We start from the raw sequence: 23,225 nt of genomic DNA, 5'->3' as shown, positions 1-23,225 counted from the left end.
CTCGATCGATCCAACAGTACGACACAAGAGCGAAACTCTGAATCTGAACTGGACCCTGAGTTCAGATGTCGACATCTCCATATTCCAGAGAGAAAAATAGTATCGCGCCACTGAATGGGATATATGTAGTAATGGAAGGGAAGCCAGAGAGCAGTTCACTAGCCATCGGTTCTTGAGACTGATACAATATAGAAGCTGAAAGAGATCTTAGCCAAGTCGCCGGAGATCTGGGGGCTGACACTTTGGCAGAGGTGACAAGTACTAGAACGTAATGAATATTGGAAGTCGGCAGGACCAGATGAACCATTCCATTTCAGATTCCGGTCCGCCGAGCTTTGCGAATCCATTATGCCGCGCCTGACTGCCTGGAATCCAGGGCGTGCCCTCACCGCCGCACAAGCCGAGAGGGCGTGGGGCCGGAATAAAAACAAGAAGGGATAAAGAACGAGGGTCGACTCGTCACCACTTTCGGAAACTTGATTGGTGGGTCATCATTGAAGAGGAAAAGGGGACATTTCCTGTATGTACTGGTGGAAGCTCCAGTCATCACCCATCACCATCGTCGTCATTTCCTCCTGACGCCCCTTCCCCCTACAACTCTCCTGGAATATTGATACACGTTGTACAGAGATGCGTGCACGTATCCTACGTCCCACTCATCAAAATTCTTACACCCCTTAACTATCGCTAAGGCATATAGGGTTTCCCATCCTTCATCACGACCTCCGGCATTCTCCTCGCCAAGTCGAGCAACATCTCTGCGAAGTAAGAATTCGCCCAAGCAAACCAAGGTCTCGTATACCAGCCCTCATGAATGTTCACACTTTCATGAATGAGCCCCAACCCCGAGGTACTATTTATCAGCACCGTAAGCAATGACGAGACCTCTGTTGGGGAATCGGATGCGTAGATAGCCGATATAAGAGCCATGGGCCAAGGGGATGTTGCAGAAACATGTGGACCGCTGTGTAGAAAATGAATTGCGTTAGGATCGTGAGGTTGACGAATAATCAGAAGTAGAGGGGAACGAAATGGAATGAAAGATGGGCAGTCGACGCACCCGATGCCATAGAACGAAGTGCCCCTGGTATAGTACGGGTTACGGCGAGAGAATAGCATCTCCTTCGTCTTCTGGAACGTCTTCTCATGCTTATCTAAACGGGTTAAAAAACGATCACAAAAGAACAATCAGAACCAACTGCAGCATATGATGTAGATCAGCGGGGAACTGATCATTCCACTTACCAACGAATCCAAGATATGGCAAACTAAGTAGACTAGGCACATTCGCGTCGTCCATTAGATACCTGCTCCCCAATCCATTGACTTCGTACGCAAAAACCCCATCTTCTGTAACACCATATCGATAAATTGCTTTTCTAGTACGATTGCTGTAGATTTCTGCATCTGAGGCATATTTCTTTGCGAGGTGAACGAGATTTGGGCCTTTGAGTGCCGGGATAAGGGAATTGAGCACGGAAGAAAGTTTGGACAGTTCGACAGAAAGCATGGCGTTTGCTGGGATTAGGAAGGCTGGTTTGAGAAAGAGGATGGGGGGGTGAATGAGTTGTTTGGTCTGGTCTGGGAGAAGGTACTGGCTTACGGAGCGAACTGAGATCATCGCTAGGCCTATGATGCGTTCCAACCATTCCAGTATACCCCTTCGGCTCCCCAAGCCCACCGTTATTCACGTGTCCAGGTAAAGAACCTGAGGCACGAACACTCCCCGTCAACTACAAACTTTACAATACAGGCACGCAATGCGACTACCGCACTCGCCGAACAAAACAACGTACCTGGTAGACCTGTCCAACTGTAGTACCGCAAGATGTTGAAGTCCTCATCAAACGTAGGTTGAGATTGCTCATAAATAACTCTGAATATCTGTTCGATAGCGTTGAACCCTACCGGGAAGATAACACAACGAGATGAACAGAGGTATTAGGAGGGAAAAACGATACACTGAATGACGTACAGTTTCTGTTTGCAAAAGACGAGTCCTTGGTCCCTTCATAATAGGAGCTGGACAATTTCCTGTTGGGTAACGGTGCCAGAGCTGCCCGTCTAGGAGTGACAAGTGACAGCCACAAGAACTTACAAAAAACCACAGAGTGAGTCGAGCTCGTACTGAAAATAGAAAAGGATCCAATTCATCGGTATCACCACACTCAAAGAGGAGTCACCATGCAGAATACCACGTACCTTGCATTCAAAAACTGTGTCACTATCCACAGGGGGATAGACATAAACGTTATCGGCCCAATCATTGTGACTGGGCTTGAGTCCACTTTGGGGGGGAGGTTGGAATGCACCGCAATAAGGATATTTGCTAATGTATCTTGCTTCGTTATTGATGACTGCTCGGACAAGTGCAGAAAGTGATGCATCATGAGCAAGGATTGATTTATAGTGTGAGAATTGATTTGCTGTGTCGCGAAGCCATTGAGCCCTGGGATAGCATGTGGGAATGAGTACGAAAGCCTCGCCAATGACGATGAAATAACGTACGTAATGTCCTGTAACAAGAGGGAAGTTAAATGTGTGATAGTGATGAACGATGATCCTGTGTGATCCTAACTTACCCCGGTGATGATAAAAGCTAAATTCTCAGTCTATACGGGGACGGATTTTATATGCAGTGTAGATGGGTGACTACCAAGGGCCAGTCTTATGCAGTTGAAGACATTACCTCGTTGAAATATTTCACTGTGGTATCCAGAGTGTTAGGAAAGGTATTCTCGAAAAGTCTAGCAAGATCCGGGTCCTTGAGACGAACGTTCATGTCATCTATTACCCTCTCCACAGCGGAAGAATTAAATGTGCGGCATTGAGGTCTGAAGAGGCAGTGTCAGTGGGCTCCATGTTGGCAACAACCGAGATCGAGCCTACAAAGGACGCATGTAGGGCAGGCCAACGGCGCCAGCCGAGTAAAGCCCATGCGGTCTTTGAGAATACCTCGAGAAATCTTCGCATCGTATATCCCCCTTTACGTTCGACGTGCCCGGCCAGAGTGAGAGCACACCTGGAATAAGCACGGAATTAGGCGTCAGCGTTGCTCATGCTCGTCATTAGAAGGGCTAGGATTTTGAGGGAATGCGGGTTTGACCTTGGGAGATGTTCCACATATCCCATAGTAAAGAGAACAACACCATCTTTCCTGGATTTTAGCGCTCAAATTACGTGTTGAAGGCCAGATGAATCTAAGTATTGATGGTTCAGGCCAAGCCAAATGCGTGAAGCTCGAGGGTGGTAGTTGGGAACTGGGCTGGTAGATGTTGTGGATAGGTACTGGGGGTGAGAAGACGAGCCGGTCGGACAGGAGTTCGTCCGACGCGGTGTTTCCCAACTGTCCAAAAGAATTGCCATTTAAGGGCATGTCTGTTACCATCAGGGCCCCGTGACCCGAATTGTCCAGCTCGGTATTCCAATTGGCGGTGCTCCTATAGTTTAGGAGGAGATATTCCCTGCCTGCTACTCCCCTGGTGAGGGTCGTGCATATTAGTAAATTAGGAGGGAAGTTTGTAACCCACGGAGAACCTCGATTGAGGCATGACCGCTAATTTGATGGACCCTCTCCATCAACTCCCTTCACCACCAACGATGCCTGTAGTTTGTGTTATGGTCACGCATATCCATCCTCCATCCCGGGGTTTGATGTTCCGCCGGTAAACTTATGTTTGTGGGGAAAGCCCGGGGTGGCGGGCGGACGACGTGACGCTGAGCCGCTGAGGATAAAATTGTTGGCACAAATAGAGGTAAATACAGGTTCTGAGGGTGTGTTCACCGCTGACGATGATATACCGCGCACAACCATCCATCTTGGATCGATTTTTGATAGCTAGTGTCTAACCCAATTACAAACCATATCAGAACTGTAGCAAGGAGTGGAAGTTATCATTGGCTGCTCATCAACGGGTTCGAGGATCGGGATTTGTGACTTTATGATCCAACTTCCGATTAGTGGCAAGCCATTTGACACGTCCTCGCGCCGTTCCTCAAACCGATGCATCCATCGGACCATAAGCACTGGGTCGGTCTTTGCTTGTCAGAATTCCGTCCATTAGGCAAGTCACTTACATTTCGTTTTCTAGAATGACTTGGACTCCACAGACATCACCCACTGCGGGCACATTTTTCTTTCCCTAACAAGACCCTCATATTCAACCCTCATATTCAACCCCCACGTCCGCGTCGCGTGAAAGTCGATGCGCTTGTTCGACCCCATAAAACCTACGGCATCGACCTGATCAATGGAGGCCGAATCCCAGCCAAGCTCCCCTCCCAGGGCTCGTACGATCTCATTTTACGCCATGGCGATCAATATTCGCGCCATAGTAAATTCGCATGAAGTCCCACCAAAGTAGGCTATGACATTAAGGGCGGTGGTGGATCTATCTTATTACCCCGCGGCCTCGTTGTGATGTGGCAGTGCGGCTATCCCGTCTAATATACTGTGGCATACATGAGGGGATCATCTGTACATGGTGGGGAGTTGCTGGTTTGTGCTGTCGGGTTTTGGGATCCTCGGGGTTTGTGTCGTCTGGGGGTTTTGTCTGTATGTATATATGTTAATGAGTTTGTTATCTACGTCTGCTCCGCCATCGTCTCTATGTCGCAGCTCCGTTCCTCGTGTTGTTTCGTACTATCAAGGTTGGAGACCGTGATGGCGCGGGTGCTCGCTTCAGCAATTCCAATTCCTGAGCCTGCTTTGGGTCGAGGGAGCGTTCGTCACCGTTGGGGTTCCTGATGGCACTCAGTTAGAATTCATGTGAGCCCTCTTCCCTCTCTGATCTACTGATGGAGGAGCGACCGTAGTCACTCTTTCTCCCTCCATGAAGTCCGGTCGCTCGCATGTTGGGTCAAAAGGGGAGCCTTTTGACAGGCTCCATTTCACCCCTTCGCGCTTGATGCAGGATTCGCTGTAATCGAAGCACGATCGAGGATTTTCCTGCGAAGGATGCGAGGAAAGCAGTTGTGGGCGTGGAGAATGGTTGCATCGCTATTGTGTCCTCTCAAAATATCAGCACTTCCTCTTAGCGTTCAGCTTTAGCCTCGGAGCTCACTTCTGTCCACCAGAGGCACAAGGAACGAAAGACACACACATGCACAATAAGGAGCATGTGTGATAGTATTGATAGTGAATGTAGGCATATGTAATCAAAATTGTTGAGATGCACGGATATGGTTACGCAGATAGCGGAAACTATGAGTAGAATTACGAGTTGGGGTTTGTGAACCTGTTGTAGTCATGTCTCATAGTTGATATCGATCGTCGTCATCGCTGTTGAAACGCAATGAGGAAGACGAATGTAAAAACCTAACTCCTCTTGCCCTTCTTCTTTGTGACGACTTTGTAACCCCAATCAGGTTGCGCCGGCTTGGGCTGACTTTTAACCACTATCAGAACGAATAAAACAACCCAATCAGATCAGTATCCTAACCGTTTCACAACCCACTCCAACCCACTAAGGAGATAACAGGAGGAACTATGAACTTACCATCGGCAAGACTAACCGACTTCCCACTCTCACTCCCATTACTGGCACTGCCAGCACCAACGCCACCATTGCCCATTTGACTCACTTTCGCCGAGTCTGCCTTCCTCTTATTCACAAATTCAGAAGCGAATCTTCTCCCGTCCATCGTCGAACTGTTCGCGTAGACGAAATCAGAGATGACGTCAAGCATGGACAAGTCCGGGTCTAGGGGAAGATCGAAGAGCATTGTTATGAATTCTTCCACTGTAAATGGGAAGTTCAATATTAAACAAAGTGATGAAAAGTGGACAAAGGAAAGTGTGACAGAACTTACCGGAAACACCATGATTCAATCCACGAAGTGCATCACGTAGCCAACGCATGAAATCAACCGAGGGGTGCATTTTCACATCAACTTTCTTAGCATTACCACCAGACGACGATGGGGTCGTCGAAGTGGTAGAAGCGGCGGCCGTGGTAGGTCTAGCGGCAGGTGTGGAAGAAACCGTGGAGGCTGAACGAGCGTTGACGGCCGAAGAGCGGTTAGATGTTGTGGCGATTGGAGTTGGGGACGTCACCGCAGGTGAAGGTATGTGTTTACCCCCAGGGCCGACGACGGCCCATGCGCTACCACCTGTAGGAGCAGTAGGCTGTGAAAGAATGAAATTGAGATAGCTACAGGTTAGGAAAGAAAATAAAAACTTCACCTTCGGAAGTTCTGCCGGTCGGATCGTTTCTCTCCTTGCTGCAGCTGAAAGGAAGGCTGCATCAGAAATCGAAGCTGAGAGTGCACTTGATGCACCCTGCGCTTTCTTCCTCTCCTCTTCCTCCTGAATCTCTTTCATGCTCTTCTTAACAGATGGTTTAGCGGATGGTGTGGACCACGCAGTATGAGCGGGTGGCGCGACCGAAGTAACAGATGGGGGCGTCGTCGGAACTGTAGAATTCTTTTGCCCAACATGCGGCAAGCCCCAACTTGCAACCTTCGTGACTTCCTCAGCTGGTGTAGGTGCTTGTGTGGAGGCGCCAGCTCTCGCAGCCTTTTCCTTCTGCTCAGCAACCTTTCGCGCTTCAGCCTTCTTAGCTTCGGCCTCTTGGATCTCACGAAGCGAATTCCCAGATACTTGGGCGACAGGCGTTGATCCCCACGCGGGCTTAGAAGGCTGAGGTGGCTCGGTTGCGGGCTCCGGAGCAGCTGCCCTTTGCATTTCCGGATGAGAGCGTATAGCAACAGGGGTAGGTGCTGACTTGGTCTTGGACGGCTTCGGCAGAGGGGGAGGTTTGGCTTCAACAGGGGATGAGGGCTTGGCGATACTAGGCTGAGCCACAGAGATAGTTCCAAGCTTCTGACTGTCATGCGAAAGCGCCATAGAAACAGGAGGGTTTGTCCCCCCAACGGTTGGAATGATGGGAAGCACCGGAGGGTTCGGTACAGAATCGGCAGTAATCCCATACGGTGGAGGCGCAGGTGCTTCAGTTTGAACCACGAAGTGTTCGGCTGTCGGCTCAATGTATCCTTTTGGCAAGCCAAAATTACCAGCTGATTGGGACTGGACTTGCTGAAGAGCGACGCTTGTCGAATAACGTTCCGCATCATTGTCAAATGCCGATATTTTCCATTCTAACGGCTCATTGCCAATGTGCATCTTATCAGCGATCCAACCGTTGCTCAAACCAGATGATCGTGGAGGCTCCAGATTGCCCCAGGATGGAGCGGTGGACATTGGCATTAGAGGGTCTTCTAGCAGTCGAGGAGGCCGAGGAGCAGGAGCAGCCTGACGCGCAAGGGCTATGTGCCCCGAAGGCGGCTGGCTCCATGCATTGACTGGTGGAGCTGACTGGTAGGCGTGGCGTGAGCTGGATGGTTGCTGGGTAAATAAGTTCTGCGTGAGACGCGGACCGACATTCGACGTATGCGAGCGATATGTGAGGTGGTTTGATGGATAACCAGCAGCAGTCTGATGAGAAGCGAGAGGGCTCGTTCCCGGATAAGGTGATCGTGACAGTTGGCCTCCTATGGAGTCTCCATACAATCCGGAGGAAGGAGCAACGCCAAGACTAGCATTTCGAGATGGAATCAAAGTATCATCACGGGTATTGAACCAGGGTTCCCGACGACTGCGGTCGTCGGCCAATGACCCGTTTTGGCTACCATAACCTCGAGTCTGAGCATCAGTAAAAGCAGGGGACCCGTGAGCAGATGGTATCTGCAGAGACTGGGGGCCCGAATTCCCAAATGAGTCAAATGAACCATGGCGGCTGTTAATAAACCGATCGGGCCCATTAAGGTTCGATTGGTAGATATGATTCGGGGAATAAAGGTCGTTCATCGGAGATTCTTCCCTGAGGCCTAAGTTCAACCCATTTTGCGGTGGCTGGTAAGCACCCACGGTTTCCACAGTTGATGCCGCACGAGGTAGGGGAGACCTAGCCTTCTGGAGCTCCAAACCCCTAAGGAAAAGAGTAGACTGATGCTCAGCAGGGAGACGACGCAGATACTCGATCAATGGTTCGAAGAGATCAGGATTAAGAGGATCCCACAGTGGATCGAACCGTTGGATGAGAAGATCCGGGGAAAAGTAGTTGGCGTTGTGCCACTGACACATCATTTCGGAATCGAAAGGTCCTGAAGAAGATGACATTAGCACAGGGGTCGACACAGTGACAAGAAAGCGTACCCTGCATCTGCCCAGATGGATCTTTATAGCGCCACTTGACGTCTTCGTTCTTAATCGTTATACCAGGGGGAGGTCCCAAATTGTTGCTGTCCGGAATCGCCGGCTGTGAGTGCTCGCGAGACGACACGTCTAAGTCAGAATGCAAGGTTCGAGGTTGCTGAACCTGAGATAACTCCGGAAGCTGAGTTTCTGGGGGTGATTCGTGCAATCCAGGGTTCTCTTGGGGAGGCGGGTCGATGTCGAAGTTTACATCCAAACCTTTCACCCCATCCCGCACCTCATCCACGTCCGCCAAACCGTCTCCTTCAGCTGCGTCCAGGGAATCTTCGAGAGCCGAGGGCAGCGGGGCTGTGAGCTTCTCAGAGGGCCTGCGCCTAATCCAACTATCGCCCCCTATCCCTTCATTACTTAGTCGTCGAAGGGAAGAAGAGTGGTTATTGGAGGCTGGAGTTTGACCATGGCTCCCGAGATTACTGAACGAAGGTTGCCTTGGGCGATACAAGGGACCAGGAACATCTGCGGCTGAACGATAGTGTGTTACTGGAACGCGAGATGTGGTTTCATTACGGACATCATACCTCCTGCATCCTCCTTTTTCCGCCTGGACGCGCTGCTGAATGGACCACTTGGAGAGCCTAGAGCGCTAGACGGACTCTGGCTGAATCGCTCCGTACGAGGGCTACCGAGGCCCCCAGCGAAGCTATTTCGAGCAAGGCCTGTGGAGGACGTCTGTATGGAACCGAGCGTTTGGGTATGGCGTCGAGCAGAAGAGCTGTAGCCATAGTTCTGGCTATGGGATGGATTAAGTGGCTCGCTAAATAACTACGTGCAGATTGAGCGCCATCGGTAAAAAGAATGACCTAAGGCGCCTACCTTGCGTTCTTCCGCTGTCCATTCCCTCAACCCAGCAGGCTCAACGACAAGTTCGCGAACAATACCAGGCCACCTTTCCACTTCAATATTGAGCTCGCCTTGGCCGCCACCATCCCTCCAGACTTGAAGCATCTGTTCTTTCGAGTACCGAAATGGGAGGCGTGCATCGTCGTCGTCGTCAAGCTTCGCACCACCAACATTTTGTCCAGGAGAAACATCACTGCCTGCCACAAGCGAGGAGTAAGTCATTTGGGGCCCAGTTGCTGAATTGGAATTGTAAGAATGCTGTGTGGATGTCGTCGGTCGAGCCACCTCTTCCTCAAGGCTGGCTGAACCGGTCGTAGGAGGTGTTTCCGACTGGGAAACCGAAACTGGGGTGTTAGGCTTGGACCCTAAAGTACTCGACGAAGTTTTCTTCGTCGGCTTTCGCTGTTTCATCCATTCTGGGGCGAGTTGGATGTTCGAAGCAGCAGAAGTGGTATTCATTGTTGAGGTGAGAAGAAGTGTTCCGTTAGTTAACTTATCGGCTGGAATATTTAGGATCCTTTCGGTCAGCTCCCAAACGACCCTTTGGAACTGCGTGGAATCAAAGCACTGACTGGATGTAGTTGTTAAAATTTGCTGAGCTGCACAACGCGCGTTTCGAGATGTTGATTCCGAATTCAGTTTCCGGACGTGATGTTCTCCCGCCATGGTAAACTCCCCATGGGCAGCCAAACAGGAAATTCGAAGAATTTACATAGAGTATGTGATACAAGACTGTTCTGGACGACGCAATGACTAAGTATACAGTATGAGGCGATCGTAATTCATGATCGAGGATGTGAAACAGGAAAAGCCAATTAGGGGTCAGAAATAGACTTGTAAAGGAGGAGCCACGGATTCGGTAGGACAGTATGGGCACTTTATACGTCTTGGCGGGTCATTCAGCATGGGAACGTAGAAATAAAATCCAAAAAAACACTCACCCCCCGTTTCTGGTTAACTTACCGACACTCTCCATCGCAAGTACATGCCCACAAGTCAGCATCATGGGTGGATTGGCTTCAGTCGATTGCTCCTTGGAAACTGGACAAGTGAAAATAGAATGATATCGATACTCAGGAGGTACAGGGATCTCGATCTGGACACAGAATTAGCCATATTGGGACTAGATTCCAAGAGGTACAATGGCATACCGGAAGCTCGGCAGATGCACCCCAATCGGTATTCTTGTCTTGCATGACCTTCTTTCCTTTCTCGATGCGAAGCAGAGCACCAGCCCCTCCAATATCGCCGACAGAGCGTAAAGGCGACTCCTTGCTCATTCGCAGCAAAGCACAATACTCCAAAGAAAACTGGGTCTCCAAATCCTCATGCACCGATGGGTCTAACAGTTCCGAGTACGGAGATGAAGCTAGACGCTCTGCTGGAAGGAACACGATGGCATTCAAAAGACGTGAGATTTTGGTGGAGTGGTCATTATACAAAGCTGGAAAGTATCGACGAGCATATGACAGTGCCGGGCCCGCATCCCCTGAGTTGAGCAGAAGATGAATGTACCGTGAGCGATGGAGGTTGAACTCTAGCGATGACGTTCGTTTCTGCAAGAAGGGCCGATGCGATGCGCACCAACTGTGATTTTTGGGCGCTCCATTAGTAGAAAAGCCTTCAAATAGTTAGATACTTTGCGCACTCCAGTGCAGGTTGGAGATCATCCGACCGCAATGCATCCACAATTCGATGCATTTCGATGAATTGGTCCATTGTGTTAGGCTTCGTGTCCACATTCGCCTCCTTCAAGTGTCGTCAGAATGTTTGGAGGGGCTAACTGTGCTCAGTTACCTGTATGAATGTCTCTGCCACATCGAATGCTCCATTTCGAATGAAATGCAATGCAACCACCCTGTTCAGAGCCCTGGTCGCCTCCGGAGTATTGAATAGGACAGGATATTTTGGGAGCGCCTCGGGAAATCTCTGGAAAAGCGGTAGGTATCGTCGACGAGATACGATTTTCAATGCTTACTTTATCCAGTGACTTTCCTATTCGTCCCAAGGAGTTGTAAACCTCCTTCAATCGCTCGTCCATATCCTTCTTTCGAGCTTCTACCGCCTTCCCTAAGCTATCCTTCACGACATCTGAGGATACTCCAGACGCCAATTGACGCTTCGCATCCCCAAGGGCTGCGAGTAGACCGTCAAGCGACTTGGGAATAGATGACGACTTGGACTTGACGGAAACGACTTTAGGTGCTTCAGAAGAGCCATGGAAGAGATATTCCAATTTATCCAGCTCTTTCAGTATTGCGTCGTTATCCTTGATATCCTTGGAGGCACTCATCGCAGAAATACACCAGGCTTTGACTCAATATGTAAGCCATCATCCCCCGGAGTCAACTCATCCAAACAAGTCACATACCCGCCCATAACTCCGGGCGCAGCATTACATCTTCACGTTGGACTTCCTAAAGAAATCTCGCTCGGGGGGTTATGCGACCTTAGGCCCTTCAAAGGACGTGTCTACAAGTCCCTCTACATCAACATTATCTGTGCGTACGTGCTTGATCCGCTCACCAAGTTGTCTCACGACCTCCTAGGACGATTCGATGGTTGAGATCAAGAGAGGCCCCTTTCCCTTGAGCCAGGGAGATGGTGCCAAACTTCAAGAAGATCTGATCGAAGACGCAAAGCATCGGCTGCTCTACTCTAAGAGCAGGGTGTATGTCCATCCTACTCGTAAATCTCACTGCTTGCCAATCACTTCAAATTCTCATTTCCCGTTTTCTCATGTAGCCTATTCTCGTGACAATATCCCTGGCTTTGTGGCTTTGGTTAAACGAGTGCGTTGTCCATTGACTGAAAAAGAACAAGGCTGGGTCTGATCATTTTATGACCCCTAGGAAGCTACGAGCCCGACTTACTTGCTCGCATGGATTCCCGAATCTCTGCTTGATGGGAGAGCCGATTGGGACACATTTGTGAGGGTCGAGAAAACTTCATTCGCTCATGATGAGGATGCTGGTATGTGGCATTACCCTCTAGCAACCCACCACTAACGGAACACTAAGACGGCGTACTCATCGAGCCGCCCGCACCGCATGGACAATCCTACGCCTTCTCCGTCCCACTAACTTCGATTTACTCGCTCATGGTGTCACTGCCATCGATGTCATCTTGGTGTACGTGCGCATTACATCTCATCTTCCCGCCACCTATTGACGCTTGCATCATGTGTGCGCTCCAGACGGCTCCACAACAATCAACCTTATCAATGGTTCGACGTTACCTACTTTGTATCACCACGATGATGAGTCCCGATCTCTCGAACACGACCAAAGGGTGTCACCTAATGGACCGAGTTGGGGCGGCGAAGCACTTTTACAGAAGTTGCGCCAGTATGCCCACCTCTTACGGTCTAATTTGCAGCAAGGGCTGTTCCTGGTTGACCCTAGCAAGGCCGACATCGAGGCTCATTCCACCCTGCTTTTCGATGACGACGCAGTGGACCTCATATTTTCGCATTCCACCTTATCTTCCCCGATTCCCCAATTTCGCCGGCCACATCCGCCACCTTTGCCTTCCCAATATCCTCCTTCAGCGCCACTCAGTACTCAATCAAATCGGAATTCTTTGCTACATCAGGGCTTGGCATCGGCCTCCTCAACAGTCAACGGAGGGCCAAGGCAAGCTATTCTTTCATCCTTCTCACAGATCACTCGTGCCACACGACACGCGGCGCAGAATATTCTGTCGCATCCATTAGCCAAACCGATTTTGCCCCACCTCCCAGAACCAGTCAAAAGCTTTGCTAATGCACAAGGAGAATGGTCAAGCTGGGTAGAGAAAGGCGGTGTCGGAGAGTTTGAGAGTGCGAGAGTCTACCTTGCTAAATGGGCACGAGTGAGCGTGTTTACCCTTCATCTTCATCTGCAAATGGTGTGACTCAAAGAGAATTTGTTCAGGTGGTGGCCGAGGAAGGTGAACGCGCGAGACAAAGTGAGGTATATGGCATCCCCAGAAACGCCACGCATGATGAGGAGACTTCCGATCTCGGGGTGTTTGAGTTGTTGACTGTAGGATCATCACCTTGACTTGATCATCAACGACTAAATTATCCCCCAGGCAAATGCAAGTCTTCCGATACCTAAGGCAACGCGGACCCCACGGAACCCTATCGATCTCGAGACGTGGAACAGTTGGTTTGCTGGTGATGGTCGCCCCAAGATCACTTTTGATGAGTTTCGCGGTCAAGTCTTTCGTCGAGTAGGCCAGCTGCACTGATAGCTCTCTAGACTCCAAACTAAAGATGATATGTAGGGCTTCGTTTATGAGGCTAGACGCAAGGCGTGGCCGTATCTGCTCGAAGTGTTTCCATGGAACGCCACCCACGAGGAGCGAGACTCTGTTTTGGAGGGAAAAGGACGAATCTACGCGGACATTAAGAAAGAGTGGGAGAGCAATGCGGAGGTATTCAATCGGGACGACGTCGTGGAGGTAACAGACTGCAGTCGCCTCTAGTAATTGTTTTCTCACCTAACCGAAGGAACGGCATCGGATAGATGTGGATTGTAGGCGCACCGATCGAACGCATCCACTTTTTGCGATAGACGAGGAAGCTGTTGTCTCTGTATCGACACTGCGTCTGGAAGAAACGGGGGCCCAATCCCTCGCTAACGAACATGTGAATCGCCTAGCGGTGATACTGCTTACATATAATTTCTACGAGAGGGAGTTGGGTATGTGGCGAGGCGCGCATCAGATCTCCGTTGATTGATGCTACCCGTATTGTGTGGGGCTGACACATACTTCTCTAGGTTACGTTCAAGGAATGTCTGATCTCTGCTCTCCGATCTATGTTGTGTGTGGGGCGGATGAAGTTACAACATTTTGGTGCTTTGTCTCCGTGATGGAGCGTATGGTCAGTAAAGTACTGCGTTTCTACAACCCAAGTGAAGCTTAGTTTGAGCAGAAACAAAACTTTTTACGAGACCAGAGTGGTATGAAGAAGCAGCTTTCTATGCTGCAGCAACTGGTTGCTATGATGGACCCTGAGCTTTATCGACACTTGGAGAAGACTGATTCATTGAACCTGTTCTTCTGCTTCAGGTGAGTTATTCCACAGATGAATGTTACAATGCAGTCATGCTTTGTGTTAGATGGGTCCTTATTGTCTTCAAGCGTGAGTTCCCATTTGAGGATGTGCTTCGGTTATGGGAGGTAGGTCATTGAGCCGTTCTTCCTTTTACCGACAAGACTCCATCTGTCATCAGGTGCTATGGACCGACTTCTACACCAAGCGCTTCGTATTATTCGTTGCTCTTGCCGTTCTTGAATCACATCGTGATGTTATACTCAGGTATCTCGTAGAGGTGCGCTCTTTGCATTGTTGGGCATCGCAATTAATCTAACAGCGATGCCTCTAGTTCGATGAAGTACTCAAGTATTGCAACGAACTCAGCATGAGTATTGAACTGGATTCTACTCTAGCCCAAGCCGAAGTTCTCTTCCTCTCTTTCTCGCAAATAATTGCCGACGTCGATCGGCGGCGAGCTGAGCATGCTTCGCAGCATGCGTCAACCAGAGAAGCTTCCTTAAGAAGGCGAACCGGTGCAGAGCAGGTCAGTGAAGATGCCCCTAAAAAGTCGGATGTGCGGGTGCGCGAGATCCTCCCGATCATCTCTGATGACATGAGAGAATTGCTCACGGCTTGACGTGTTTTGTCGTTATTGAGTGACAGCAGTCTCTATGTCCAGTGCCATAGGCATATGTAATGTCCAATTCATGCCTTTAGACACGCAAGTCGAAGTTGAACTGGGACAATGGCATGCGTTCTCCATCTACGTGTATTGCTTGTCGTAATATCTTCAATGTGCTTTAATGTATCCATTTGCACGTCCGTCCGCGTCAGATACGCCATCAGTCTACGTCCGCTTGTGGGCCTGATATGCCCAACGTATTAACCAGTGGCACGCCATGCACTGGTGTACCTTATAAGTATACCGACGCATGCAACGTATACTTGAATACTAGAATGCGGACAGAGTTGAGTCGGTCATCCCGGAAGGACTGCACTAGTCAGCTTATCCCATAGGCTAGAAGGTCTTTTCGACTTACCCGCACACACCGTGACGGCGATCCTGATCTGGAAGCTCAAGGTGCAAATTCCCCGCTACTGGTGAGCAAGAAAGGGGAGGTCTCGCACAGGTTCTCTCGACACCTACATAAACACATATCCATGAGTGTGCTTGGTCCTGTAACGTTCATCGGCGACAGACGGTTAGGCCGGAAAAGACAAAGAAATATATTGGGAGCGGATGGTATCGGTGAAAGTACGCATCGATACCACGTCTCTGAAACTGATTGGGTATAAGCGTCGTCAGTCACATCATAATACCACGCGCTCCCAGTATATTTCATCGCCGGTTATCACAGACCATCGCTATAAGCGATATTGACGAAGATACTCTTGTACGCCGTAATTTTTCCCCCTCCATATCGAGACTGAGTCTACGCGTTACGCCTAGCCTAGTTGTTTTAGGGCTCTCGGATGTAGCTCCAGGCATTCCAAGCAGATTAATGTTGAAGGCAAAACTTATTGCCACGTGTGTCAAAGAGAAAGGCAGGCTACATCCATCGTCCATTGGGCGCATTGGGGTCTATTTCGAAACCCGCTCACTAGGCATTATTCTGACCATTACGTGGAGCCTCTCGTACTCAGTCAGGTGTACCCTTTAGCGTTGTGCTGCACATTCCTAGACGGGAAGCGACTCGGGCCAGATGATCCACACATTACACACTCCGGGCACCTGCTTCTCCAATTCTCGCAAGGGTTACTTCCTAGTCCCAATTTCACGATCTCTATGGCGATTTGATCACAACCACCGTCGACCAGGTAATTCCTTACAGCATGTTAAACTGTGTTGTTGCTTGACAGCCCGTTCGCTTCTCCTCTCGACACTGGAAGAGGTTCGCACCTTGTCCTTGGGTGATATAAGAGTCGAGGGTGTCCCAGTCAGCCTCCCGCACTTGTCAACTCTCAGAGTGGCTTCATCCCACATGGTCAACGAAGTAATCCACCACCTGGCTGCCACACTGGTGGCGTGGGAACCCCTTTCGGATAAAGCAGGATCGTTCAAGATGCTCTGTACACGGACAGTTGTTTCGTTGAGAATGACGAGCTAGATGGTAGATGATGTGTATAGTCTTATCAAGCTCTAACATCTCGGGGACACGATGTAGGCAGCCTATTAGAATAAACATGGACAGATCAACAATACTCTCGGCGTGAACAGTCGATGACATTCCGAGGTTTACTCAAGTCCCAGTCTGCCTATAGTCTGTCATAGTACTATACCAGTGAGGAACTGTGGTCCCATCTATCAGTCACCTCCCTTCCATAAAAATGAAAATTCTCATTCAATGGACTCGTGAAGTCGACGTCTGAAAACAACACTTCAATGATCTACATGACGTACTGAGAGTTCGATCCATCGTCTATTCCTTATGAATCTCGATTCCGTGTGGTGCTCCAAGTGCTAAACAAATTTATCCACGATTAGAACGGTTTCTCGTTCACAGCTGTCTTTCACACTTACCGTCTCTGATGGCGCCATACGCCAAAAATTGTCCAGATACTAAACCGGCCGTCATGAAGATCCTAGGACCCAATCCAGCAAACAATCCTCTAAATCCGGCTTCTTGAGCTAGAACACGGAGACGATGAAGCATGGTTCCAGTAGGTCCATGGCCGCGGTTGATTCGCGAAAGGAGAGTATCAGCGGGCTGTAGTAGTGGGGACGCAATGTTTCAGCCGTAAGAACAAAGGGCTCGGAGGAGCGAGCAAAAGGAAATGTCGTCGTACCTGGCTTAGAACTGCTGCTGCGGCACCAGCGGTGAGACCAGACCCGAGATCAATAGCGAACTTCTTGGAACGGGTAAGGGTAGCTTGTTGCTCCGGCGTCATCGTCTTGTACACGAGTTCGTGGCAGAACTCGTTCACCTAATGAGTAGGACGATGATCATGAACGAGGAGTTAGTCGCTTCAAACAACAACACCAGGTTGAGCCCACCGTGAACTGGCCTATAGCATATGGAATCTGTTTGAAAATGATGGGGAGGAAGCCAGCGTACATTTCACGAAGGCCACCTTCCCGAGCAAGCCGAGCAAACCCAGTGACGAGGCCACTGGCATACTTTGGATTTGATACTAGCCGGATACGAGTCGCTTCGAGAGGAGTGAGGAGAATATCGGCGAAGAACCTATCAATGGACGGTGTGTGGTTGAGTTTCAGTCCAATGAATGATTCAAAGCTAAAGCACATACTCTGCAACGCTCGCTGCTACGAGATAAATCGGTGTTCGATACTTCACAGCTTCCTCCGGCGAGCCAACAACTTCCACGAATTGTTTCTTCCAATATCTTCCAAGATAGAGATTATGGGAGGGTCATTCAAGTGGGGATGATCGACTGACTCATATCCTGCAAACTTGGCTCCTCCTTGAGCAAGGTATCCAACTGCTGTTGGCCCAAATCCAGTTAAAAGGCCTCTCGGGCCCTCAGCTGCGACGATCTTGCGACCGGCTGAAAGCAAATTATGGCGTGCGAGGGAAGGATCGACCTGGATTCTCGTCTTGACGACGTCAATGGCTTGTCAGAATGAACGAAGAGATGCGCAGAAAGATGATCAGAGCCATATATTTGCGAATCAACTGTACGTGAAAGCCACTTACGGGTCATGGCGGCATGGGTAAGGGTACAGCAAACGGCGCCTGGAAGATAGGACCCAGTCCATTAGTGTTCGATTCGGTGTGCGTAGCCTGTTGCGTGGTAAACCGACTTACCAGCAAGAAAGAATGCTGAATAATCCTATGAAATGAGTTACCGAAAAGAATTTCTGCATCTGCATGCTGCCCTTTGCCTGTTGCATACTTTGCAGACATTACATACTTTGCACGCTTCACACACTGTGGCAACTTCCCATAGTTCCCACACTTTCCATTTTCAATAACAAACAAATTGCTTCCGATACAAGTCACGTTGTGGGCTCAATACAGAAAGTCACATGCTACAGATTGTGGCTATTCCGCGAAATGAGATGAGTGACCCTCGGATTTCGGACAATGTGACCTGTGTTCAACAAGTCCAACCACCTTTTCCAGAATTTTGTAAAATGTAGTATGGCTGTGCTTCATCACTATCCAGCCATTAAAGCTCTGATCTCCCCAACCCAGAAAAAAATTAGTTAACATTAACCTGGCCCAATCGGACTTGTGTTTGACCCTGCGGAAATAGCCACACTCTGTAGCATGTGACTTTTGTATTGAACCCACAGCGTGACTTGTATCGAAAGCAATTTGTTTGTTATTGAAAATGGAAAGTGTGGGAACTATGGGAAGTTGCCACAGTGTGTGAAGTGTGCAAAGTATGTAATGTCTGCAAAGTATGCAACAAGCAAAGGACAGCATGCAAATGCAGAAATTCTTTTCGGTAACTCATTTCATATAATCCCTAGGGGTGAACTGTATGAAATGAGTTACCGAAAAGAATTTCTGCATTTGCATGCTGTCTTTTGCTTGTTGCATACTTTGCAGACATTACATACTTTGCACGCTTCACACACTGTGGCAACTTCCCATAGTTCCCAGGTTAATGTTGGGTGGGGTTAACTAATTTTTTTCTGGGTTGGGGAGATTTGAAGAAATTAATAGCCAGATAGTGATGGAGCACAGCCATACTACAAATTCCGGAAAAGGTGATTGGACTTGTGTTTCAGTGTTGAGCACAGGTCACATTGTCCGAAATCCGAGGGTCCCATCTGTCAGCTGAAGCTGAGAACTCATCTCATTTCGCGGAATAGCCACACTCTGTAGCATGTGACTTTCTGTATTGAACCCACATGTGACTTGGATCGGAAGCAATTTATTTGTTATTGAAAATGGAAAGTGTGGGAACTATGGGAAGTTGCCACAGTGTGTGAAGCGTGCAAAGTATGTAATGTCTGCAAAGTATGCAACAAGCAAAAGACAGCATGCAAATGCAGAAATTCTTTTCGGTAACTCATTTCATAGAACTGTGGTATCGGGGTGGTAACCTGCGCCTTTGATCTGATCTTTTCCGCTGGCGCCTGTGCAATCGACATGTTCGTGAGCTCTAAGGGGCAGCCCTAGGTCTATCCTGGTGTAGTATGTGGTATCCGTGCAGGTTGCGCCTATATCACTAGCTGGGCCGCATGGGCTTGTGGCGTGCTGACATCATTCAGCTCTCGTGGGAAGGGTTTCGGCCTTGCAGACCCCGACATCTACTCTCGGGCCGGCTTTGGCTACCGAGCCATTCCGAGGTTGACTGAGCAGTTCTCTCGGGGCCCATTTTTCTGGTGTCGGGAGGAAAGAAATTAAAGGTCAATGCGATGCGGAGACGTTACACCTAAGTATACGGATGCAGGACCGTCCGCAACATGTCTTACCGAATAGGGAAATAACACCGACTGTCGTCACTCACGCAGGTCCACCGCTTTTCAGTGGGGACTTAGCTTTGTGCGATAACATTTCCAACCATGGTTTCCTACTACGTTAGTTACTTCAATTATCCAGGAAAGAGATCGAGATCGTATTGCCAGTCAAGACCTCCTCGGGTTTGGTCTCGGTTTGCCTGGATAAGTGGTCGGCGGGGTAGGCTTCTAGCGACTATCTTGTCCATGGTCCCAATATGGCATGGCTGGACTGTTGTTCCAGGTGTTCGTTCGAGGTCGATGAGAGACTTCAAGTTAATCGCTGATCTGAAGATAGATACTGAATGTTCATATCCAACGATTAGCAGCCGCGACATCATTTGTTCGGTAGCCACTGCTATTATGGAGGATAGATGCCTACATCCCAATGCAAGCTCGCTTGTTACTCGTGCAAAGCTAGTCTCGGCTCAAACTCGACATCGACATCGATCCTGAGGTAGGATCTTCATGGATTTCTGATGCAAGACGGGCCGTCAGGAGCTCCCTCCAAGCTCCACGCAGATATGTAAGATGCAAGTCCCTTCAACAGCTGTGAAGCAAACCTCTGGTCCTCCCTTGTCATTCCTGAACCTGGAATTTGACGACAGCTCTTCCGGCTGACGCGCTGATTAACGACACGCAGAAGACAAAAGACAGAACGCGAGAATGTGCGTAGTCTTAGAACTAGGAAGTGCCCATCGTTTGGACTGGGCTACAATACGTTGCCGTCAACTGTCGATTCCAACCTTCACGATTACCTCCGGATAAATACACATCTCCAAATACGAGTAGTACTAGTACTGATGCGACTTCGAGCTGCCTAACGCTTTTCTATGAACTAGTCACAACAAACCCCCCAGAGGGTCTGACCGCGGAACCCAAGGGAGCCCCCATCAGTGATCACAATAATGAGAATATATCTTATGCACTTCACCCTTAGAGGCGGCGAACCTGGTGGTGGAAGCCCTTTTTGTTGTAAAAAGGCCGGGAGGAACGCGTGGGGACGATTCAATTCCTGTCAATTCAAAAATCCCATAACAAGGCGTAGACATATTACCTAGCTCAGATAAACTTGAAGGAAATCATTGACAGAAGCGTCGATGGGACGACGGTCCCCACCGCGATATTGACCGATTACAACATGAAGTATTGGGGACGAGTCATCCATACTAGAGGTCAGTTGACTTGTGCAGACAGAGTGGGGGATGAGGCCAACGCCGCGGAAAGAGAATGATGTCCAAGTTGATAAGTGCCAGTGTAACTTCAAGGCCTACGGCTAGTCCCTGAGACTTGATAATGATAGGTCCCCAGAATAGCCCCCAGAAGACATGGGGAAAGGCTAAATTTTCCCTATAACGGGAACTAGGCCTCCTTGGGCATGCACGTAGTTGGCAGACCCCTCCCGGAATCTCAACTATTCTGAGCACGATTAGTGCACCGAGATGTCCACTTTTGCTGACGGAGAGAAACATCAGAGTGCACGCCAAGTTCCCACGCCCAATACATTTCGCACGTTGAGCTTGGGCCTCACTGAGAGCTCATGGGTCCTGTGCGACAGCGGGATAAACCAGACTTCAGCGTCCTCAATTTCCACTATTTTCTTCAAACATAATTCGATTGAGCCAGCTGAACTCCAAATTTTGGAAATAGTTTCTTCAAGCTTTTCTGGTCTTCGCAAATCCTACTGTCTATTTTGGTCGCGAGAGATGGCTGGGGAGAAATTTTGCATTTTTACGCCAGGAAACCTCGTCAGTGTTCCTACTTAGTCCCCACTTCCCTGAAGAAATGACATCGGGTGTCTCATCAGACAAAAAGGTCCCGACAAGCACTTGTGGGGCATATCTCGGTCCTCCGGAGTCCTGACTTCTGGACAGATAGTATGCCAGACCCCATGCTTCTGCACAGAACCATTGGGACCCGTTTCCCAGAAATGTGAAATATCCAGATCTTTTTGGTTTAAACTTGCTTCGCTTACCATCGATCTTAGATTACACGTTGAGAGTTTCATCGCAGGGGGAAGGACCGGCCTTTTTGTCACATTTTCCTCCATTGCTTCCCGAAATGAGTTCATTCATTTCACTCGGGCTGTAGCAAATCCAAATGATCCCCTATATTCCATCCGGCGCATGGATAGAAGTGTAGACGTGCACTCTCTTCTAAAGTGGTATCATATCCCTCTATCTCTCGGGAAAATCCTTATGGCCTATGGTGCCCTGGAGCTCACCGGAACCCCCACATTCGTCCCAAGTAAGCTGTGCTCCACTCCGCATCCTCGCCGGACCGACAGTTATTTATCCGAAACAGACCGATCAGTGGCACTTGACAAGTCTCCGACAAACCTTGCGTCTTCTGCTACTCAAAGCAGCCTTTCCAATCGCCAATCTACGACCAACAACGTATCAGCTCAACAACCCTCCTCATTCCTTGCGCCTTCACGGAGCGTGGCCCCGACTACGCTGATCAAGCCTGCAAGCCATGGCCCTTTACCCCAGGTGATTGGAGCGTCGAGTACCCAATCTCAAGAGCTAGCTCAAAACGGCCAGGTGGGGACGAGACCAACATATCCATCTCTACAAGCCCGGCGTTCGAGCGATATTTCTCAATCGAGTAACTGGACTCTCCCCAACGGTGGAATCGAGTCCACAAGTTCCGGATCCACTCACCGTTCCGAAGGTGCAGACTCGCTGCGAAAGAAGAGTGAAACACAATCGCAGTCGTCTTTGGCTGCCGAAAACACTTCATCTCACCATGTCCTACCCCAAGCCCCGGCTCCGACAGTTATGGGTAAGGGCGTCAGCACTTCCACCCCTTCTGCCGTAGTACTCTCCAAGACATTGTCGTTACCTACATCAGGCTCAGGCCTCATCAGCGTCTCCGAAGTTGAGTCACTCACCTCTGCGACTTCAACTGGCAGTATGCAACCATCGAGGGGGACCTTATCTGTTGCATCAGGTTTTCAGAAGCCGGACCGAGGACATCCGTCAACCGGGGAGCAGTTCAATCCTAGCATTCGTGGTGAATTGGTCCCAAATGGGACGGATGTGGTGGCGACCGAGACTGAGTTTCAAGAAATCAAACCGATTGTGGTTGAGACCGACGTCCAACTTTCCGATATCCATGCAGAAATTTTGGACCTCGAGGAGCAGATTGCTGAGCGGAAGGTAAAGGATGAGGTCAATGTGCTTCGGGAGGAATTGGGCTCTGTTAAACGTTCTCAAGCCGAGGTGCAAACCGTTGGGAAAGCCACCTCCCATGCGTCTGTTCAAACAGGCGTGATTGCAGGGTTCACAGGAGATGCTTGCGTTCAAACGGAGCCTGAGGAGAATCTCATCGATGCTGTCGCATTAACAAAAGAATTGGAAGGGCTCCGCCAAGTCAACACGGAACAAGAAGCAGCATTGGACCAGCTAAAACGGTGTCACTCGAACGAGCTGGAAGAGAAAGACGAAGAACTCAAACAGCTCAAGATGCGGGAAGAAGCAAGAGATAGGGAGCTAGGGCATCGGAGACTTGCCGATGAGGAAAGACTTGCAGCGGCCACTATGGAGCACGAACAACTTCGTGCCGCTCTGAAGGGAAGAGAAGATGCCTTCGAACAACACGGAAAGAGTACACAGAAAAGATCGCGAAGCTTGAGGACGAGTTAGAAATGCGGAAGATCGGGGCATTGGCAGCTCAATTCCCTACTGCATCGAAGTTGCTCATCGCCGCTTATGTTCGGCTGGAGTCCC

The 23,225-nt window shown here is 49.5% G+C and overlaps 9 protein-coding genes across 9 annotated transcripts; 2 read left to right on the top strand and 7 right to left on the bottom strand.

Annotated features, from left to right (window-relative positions):
- Positions 1-3: 3 nt before the first annotated feature.
- On the bottom strand, positions 4-406 carry EI90DRAFT_3071230 (uncharacterized protein). The gene is made up of 2 exons (XM_039061286.1): positions 377-406; positions 4-323 (listed from the first exon to the last, which is right to left on the bottom strand). Exon 2 carries the CDS (start codon positions 305-307, stop codon positions 62-64), a length of 246 nt encoding a protein of 81 aa, XP_038912653.1. The 5' UTR covers positions 308-323; positions 377-406; the 3' UTR covers positions 4-61.
- Positions 407-497: 91 nt separating this feature from the next.
- Positions 498-2,981, bottom strand: EI90DRAFT_3231406 (uncharacterized protein). The gene is made up of 12 exons (XM_039066503.1): positions 2,890-2,981; positions 2,690-2,834; positions 2,583-2,612; positions 2,509-2,516; positions 2,203-2,449; positions 2,099-2,127; positions 1,976-2,034; positions 1,797-1,904; positions 1,604-1,708; positions 1,246-1,533; positions 1,061-1,154; positions 498-964 (listed from the first exon to the last, which is right to left on the bottom strand). The coding sequence occupies exons 1-12, from the start codon at positions 2,898-2,900 to the stop codon at positions 688-690; spliced, it is 1,401 nt and encodes a 466-aa protein (XP_038912652.1). The 5' UTR covers positions 2,901-2,981; the 3' UTR covers positions 498-687.
- A 151-nt stretch (positions 2,982-3,132) lies between these two features.
- On the bottom strand, positions 3,133-3,738 carry EI90DRAFT_3071222 (uncharacterized protein). Its single transcript, XM_039061285.1, has one exon. It carries the CDS (start codon positions 3,364-3,366, stop codon positions 3,172-3,174), a length of 195 nt encoding a protein of 64 aa, XP_038912651.1. The 5' UTR covers positions 3,367-3,738; the 3' UTR covers positions 3,133-3,171.
- A 1,579-nt stretch (positions 3,739-5,317) lies between these two features.
- EI90DRAFT_2930901 (uncharacterized protein) lies at positions 5,318-6,322 on the bottom strand (the record flags this gene model as incomplete). Its single annotated transcript, XM_039055031.1, has 3 exons — positions 5,318-5,397; positions 5,499-5,741; positions 5,812-6,322. The coding sequence occupies 3 exons, from the start codon at positions 6,320-6,322 to the stop codon at positions 5,318-5,320; spliced, it is 834 nt and encodes a 277-aa protein (XP_038912650.1).
- Positions 6,323-8,863: 2,541 nt separating this feature from the next.
- Positions 8,864-9,470, bottom strand: EI90DRAFT_3071218 (uncharacterized protein; the record flags this gene model as incomplete). The annotated part of the gene is made up of 3 exons (XM_039061284.1): positions 8,864-8,945; positions 9,029-9,385; positions 9,420-9,470. Coding segments are annotated over 2 exons (408 nt in total), but the record flags the coding sequence as incomplete, so codon positions are not given.
- Positions 9,471-9,877: 407 nt separating this feature from the next.
- On the bottom strand, positions 9,878-11,348 carry EI90DRAFT_2930911 (CTLH/CRA C-terminal to lish motif domain-containing protein; the record flags this gene model as incomplete). The annotated part of the gene is made up of 6 exons (XM_039055032.1): positions 9,878-9,941; positions 9,997-10,151; positions 10,207-10,642; positions 10,704-10,804; positions 10,853-10,984; positions 11,034-11,348. The coding sequence occupies 6 exons, from the start codon at positions 11,346-11,348 to the stop codon at positions 9,878-9,880; spliced, it is 1,203 nt and encodes a 400-aa protein (XP_038912648.1).
- Positions 11,349-11,449: 101 nt separating this feature from the next.
- EI90DRAFT_2999531 (rab-GTPase-TBC domain-containing protein) lies at positions 11,450-14,909 on the top strand. The gene is made up of 14 exons (XM_039056292.1): positions 11,450-11,743; positions 11,801-11,847; positions 11,908-12,028; positions 12,076-12,186; positions 12,252-12,907; positions 12,970-13,080; positions 13,130-13,270; positions 13,325-13,501; positions 13,551-13,743; positions 13,822-13,925; positions 13,977-14,113; positions 14,164-14,224; positions 14,278-14,376; positions 14,431-14,909. The coding sequence occupies exons 1-14, from the start codon at positions 11,614-11,616 to the stop codon at positions 14,716-14,718; spliced, it is 2,376 nt and encodes a 791-aa protein (XP_038912647.1). The 5' UTR covers positions 11,450-11,613; the 3' UTR covers positions 14,719-14,909.
- Positions 14,910-16,240: 1,331 nt separating this feature from the next.
- Positions 16,241-17,947, bottom strand: EI90DRAFT_3291506 (mitochondrial carrier; the record flags this gene model as incomplete). The annotated part of the gene is made up of 9 exons (XM_039067283.1): positions 16,241-16,542; positions 16,603-16,789; positions 16,869-17,006; positions 17,077-17,266; positions 17,331-17,426; positions 17,480-17,654; positions 17,738-17,776; positions 17,849-17,863; positions 17,890-17,947. 9 exons carry the CDS (start codon positions 17,945-17,947, stop codon positions 16,502-16,504), a joined length of 939 nt encoding a protein of 312 aa, XP_038912646.1. The 3' UTR covers positions 16,241-16,501.
- A 3,189-nt stretch (positions 17,948-21,136) lies between these two features.
- On the top strand, positions 21,137-22,933 carry EI90DRAFT_1984685 (uncharacterized protein). The gene is made up of 5 exons (XM_039052402.1): positions 21,137-21,242; positions 21,310-21,426; positions 21,482-21,741; positions 21,799-22,373; positions 22,447-22,933. Exons 2-5 carry the CDS (start codon positions 21,374-21,376, stop codon positions 22,657-22,659), a joined length of 1,101 nt encoding a protein of 366 aa, XP_038912645.1. The 5' UTR covers positions 21,137-21,242; positions 21,310-21,373; the 3' UTR covers positions 22,660-22,933.
- Positions 22,934-23,225: the final 292 nt, after the last annotated feature.

Source organism: Cantharellus anzutake (assembly GCF_015039405.1).
Source record: "Cantharellus anzutake strain C23 chromosome Unknown EI90scaffold_48, whole genome shotgun sequence".
In the NCBI taxonomy this organism is placed as follows: domain Eukaryota; kingdom Fungi; phylum Basidiomycota; class Agaricomycetes; order Cantharellales; family Hydnaceae; genus Cantharellus; species Cantharellus anzutake.
The sequence above is the reverse complement of the archived record's forward strand: the minus strand, read 5'-3'. Positions and strand labels throughout refer to the sequence as shown.

Bases quoted from the DNA above. Each gene is read 5' to 3' on its own strand.
- EI90DRAFT_3071222 (XM_039061285.1), bottom strand. From the start codon at position 3,366: ATGGCAATTCTTTTGGACAGTTGGGAAACACCGCGTCGGACGAACTCC.
- EI90DRAFT_2999531 (XM_039056292.1), top strand. From the start codon at position 11,614: ATGGTTGAGATCAAGAGAGGCCCCTTTCCCTTGAGCCAGGGAGATGGT. The intron at 11,744-11,800 runs GTAAATCTCACT...TTTCTCATGTAG, and splicing joins GGTGTATGTCCATCCTACTC to CCTATTCTCGTGACAATATC. The intron at 11,848-11,907 runs GTGCGTTGTCCA...TATGACCCCTAG, and splicing joins TTGTGGCTTTGGTTAAACGA to GAAGCTACGAGCCCGACTTA.
- EI90DRAFT_3071230 (XM_039061286.1), bottom strand. From the start codon at position 307: ATGGTTCATCTGGTCCTGCCGACTTCCAATATTCATTACGTTCTAGTA.
- EI90DRAFT_1984685 (XM_039052402.1), top strand. From the start codon at position 21,374: ATGCCAGACCCCATGCTTCTGCACAGAACCATTGGGACCCGTTTCCCA. The intron at 21,427-21,481 runs GTGAAATATCCA...CATCGATCTTAG, and splicing joins GGGACCCGTTTCCCAGAAAT to ATTACACGTTGAGAGTTTCA. The intron at 21,742-21,798 runs GTAAGCTGTGCT...TATCCGAAACAG, and splicing joins AACCCCCACATTCGTCCCAA to ACCGATCAGTGGCACTTGAC.
- EI90DRAFT_3231406 (XM_039066503.1), bottom strand. The intron at 1,905-1,975 runs GTACGTCATTCA...TCTTCCCGGTAG, and splicing joins GTCTTTTGCAAACAGAAACT to GGTTCAACGCTATCGAACAG. The intron at 1,155-1,245 runs GTAAGTGGAATG...TAACCCGTTTAG, and splicing joins GCCATATCTTGGATTCGTTG to ATAAGCATGAGAAGACGTTC.